At 37.2% G+C, this 3,467-nt stretch overlaps 1 protein-coding gene across 1 annotated transcript; it reads right to left on the bottom strand.

The window, feature by feature from the left end:
• Positions 1–1,962: 1,962 nt before the first annotated feature.
• Positions 1,963–2,682, bottom strand: LOC145613858 (uncharacterized). The gene is made up of 2 exons (XM_081668900.1): positions 2,206–2,682; positions 1,963–2,136 (listed from the first exon to the last, which is right to left on the bottom strand). Exons 1-2 carry the CDS (start codon positions 2,680–2,682, stop codon positions 1,963–1,965), a joined length of 651 nt encoding a protein of 216 aa, XP_081525026.1.
• Between the last annotated feature and the right edge of the window lie 785 nt (positions 2,683–3,467).

Here is a 3,467-nt window from a genome sequence, read left to right as displayed (position 1 = left end):
GGATTTAAAAACTCGGATGAACCCTTATTGCCATGAGCGTTTTTGGGTTGATAGAGCTTAAATCCCCTGGGCTAGCCACGTACGTAGAATACGTACTATTGTGGAAAAATAGGTAACCAATATGCATATGCATATGTGACGATGCCAATTAAATCGCAGGAATACAATTCAAGAATCTTTCAAGTCTCATCCACTCATCTCAATTAAATACCGATCACTCAAATCGATAAATAACCAAGAATCCTCCCCAGTGGAGTCGCCAAATTTTAGGCGTCGTTTGAAGTGCGCCTACGTTATAGCATGTTGTGAATATGCTTGGCACTCATAGGAAGTGTGAATTGACATTACGATTAGGGACAACGGTTAGGGACAAAGCAAAGTAGGGAGCCGCCAACAAGTTTTTAAGGAACTTGTAAACAGTTCACGGATCATTATAAGGCAACCACGAAAAGGGACAACGAAAGGCAAAAACGATTAACCCGTGAAGGTTACACCCCATTCATAATCCATGAGATTACTAACTCCATATGGTTCGGAACCACGAAAGGAGGATTGGGGATGATGGTACGAAGTGAGCCATGGAGTCAAATTCGCCCGTATTGGCCTCTACTCGATTCTTATTGTGAAAAGTATTCCTGCGATCTCAAAGGCATACAAACAAAATTCAATTCGCTCCAAACTATTATTATACTAAATTGGTTGAATATTAATGTAACATATAATTCTAAAATATTGTGATCACTTGATTAAACAACAAGATTAAAAAGGAACCTAAACCGGTTGTCCAAATTATCTTATTAGGCGTGAAATTCAATTACATATTCCCTTTAAACATGCAATATGGTGATCATAATAACAATAATAGAATCAACATTAATATTGGAAGCAATTCAACAATAAATCCAACAATATAAAACCGTTAGAAAAATAATAGAAATAAAAGGAACATGATTCCTTACTTTGATTTTGTTTGCTTGTTACTATAAAAACAATAAACGCGTTAGTAACTTCAAGGAAAATTAATAAAACAATAATTAAAATGGAATCAAATTAAATTAAATAGAATTGATTTGGGGCCAAACCCTCAAACAGTTCTACCTTTCACGCCGTGGTTTAAGGATAGAACCTCGGGTAAAGTACGGACTCCTTGGAGTGGTTAAGGAAGGTATTTTGAGAGAGAAGGGTAGGCTAGTGTTTAGGCTAGAACCTAGAAGAGAAAATAAGAGAGGTGATTGATGCCCCGTACATCAGAAATGAGGGGGTATTTATAGAAAAAATGTGCTGAGGGAACACACGGAACCCTAAAATGATAAAAACCCTAAAAAAGTATCCCGCGACACGGTAAACTGTACCGTGACACGGGAAGTTCCACCGTCAGACGGGAACCATTCCCGTGACACGGTGCAATTTTTGAGTGACGCGGGATGTTTTTAGCAAACGGGGAAGAAAACGCGTTAGGGATTACGCAGAAAAGACACGTAATGCCCCCGTGTCACAGCAGATGTCCCGTGACACGGGAAATCCCACCGTTAGACGGGAGATTTTCCCGTGTCACGGTTAATTGTTGCCGTGATGCAGGAGGTTTTTTTGTCCGTTTTTCCGTCTAAATTCTTTTTTTAACCCTAATTTCGTTCAGCATTTTAAGTGCCGATTGATAATTTCGGGCCATTTTCTGATTTATTATTATTTGGGCTAAAATAAGAAAATAAGTAAAAGAAATAAATAAAAGGTTTGGGCCAAAAATAAATAATAAGACAATAAAATAAAAAAAGAGGTTTGGGCTGACATTAAATCTATGCTTTTAGCAATCATCAAGACTAATCCATGGACTGTTCGAAAATACGAATTTCATAAAATACGATTTTTTAAGCACTCTCGGGATTAAATACTGAACCCGACCAATAATGGCGGTGAAAGGTTGTTCATCATCGGGTTTGGTTTTGGGGAGACATTTTTATGTGTCTACACATGTGCACTGCCTTCATAACCTACATTGATGTGAGTAAACAACATGTTATGTGAACACACAACCATCACATTCCATGATTTGCCCCCTTTTCGATCTCTAAAGGCCTTGCCTACAGCATCAGCAACAACTGCATGTATAAGGGTACCGTCTATGGCACCAACACAATCCTACGAACAAAAGTATATGGTCATTACATGGACATTATACATGTAGGTAAATTTAATGTGAATAAGTACCTTAAAGAAAGGCCAGTATTTGTTGTTATTTTGAATTTCAGGAGGTGTTTCATTCAAACTTTGATATGGTCGAATTATTTGAGTTAATGTCTGCAATGCCTCTAATACCTCGTGGAAATACTTCAAAATAGTAGCTATACTGTGTTGAAATCTTTCAGCAACATCACGAACGGAAGCAGGTTTGGCAAGCATGTACAAACATATCCCCAGTTGCTCCTCAATGCCTACATGTTTACCATTACCATCTCTCAACAATTGTTGTTCTCTAAGAGTATTAGCAAGACTTATAAATATTTCTCTACTAAGCCGAAGTTGTTCTTTGCACAAATTATGATGGCCTGTCAGCATCCTATGTATCCATTGACTTCCAGTTTTCCCACCAACATGCAAAGGTACCCGTTCAACTAGGGACGTCAATCTCCTTAGCTCATGCAATTCTATACGTGTCAAACTTTCTTCCACCAAATCATCATCCATTCTACACAACTGACAAAACATTTATTGCAAATTGCTTTAGACAAGCTTAAAAAAACGAGGAATTCAAAAGAAATAACTTGGACTCATAATGGTAACAAAAGTTAATACAAACACACATAATATAAATAATTTAGACGAAATCATCCGATCATATTACACAAACATAAGTTGTAACTGAAATCCATAATGAAAATATGATCATAAACATAAAACTAGCCATAAAGTTACACAATTATTTCAACTTAAAATACTAGTTTTCATAGAATCCTTCCTCAAGCAATGAAGTAAATGAAGTGTCTGGCTTATACGCATCATCTTCAAGTTTACAATGCTTCCTTAAGAAATGAAGTCTCCCTCCATCAGAACGCAAAGAGGAGAAAAGATCGATAGCACCGGGAATACTACGAAAGCTATCAAGAATATCCACAACAAAAGCTTCCCCATACTTTTCAACAATCCCCATAGACTCCAAGATATTGAGAACTTCATCAAAAGGGTTTTTGGGTTTAGAAGATTGACTTAGAGAGGATCGCTTCAATTGATCAAGACATGCATCAATATCCTCTTCCCTGGACCTTTTACTAGATATCCTAGAGGGCTGATTGTCAAGGTCTTTTCGCTTTTTTGTTTCACTAGGAACGATACAAGCCTGGATGTCATTGTTGTGGGTTCTAATTTCATGATCATTATCACACAAGATGCTTTAGCTTCAACACTCAAAACTTCCTTCTGTTTCAGTTTTATCCCAAGTGATGCTGGTGTAAAAGATCTATCACCCTTTGCAT

The sequence above is a fragment of the Chenopodium album genome, chromosome 25 (assembly GCF_948465745.1).
Source record: "Chenopodium album chromosome 25, dcCheAlbu1.1, whole genome shotgun sequence".
NCBI lineage: Eukaryota > Viridiplantae > Streptophyta > Magnoliopsida > Caryophyllales > Amaranthaceae > Chenopodium > Chenopodium album.
The sequence above is the reverse complement of the archived record's forward strand: the minus strand, read 5'-3'. Positions and strand labels throughout refer to the sequence as shown.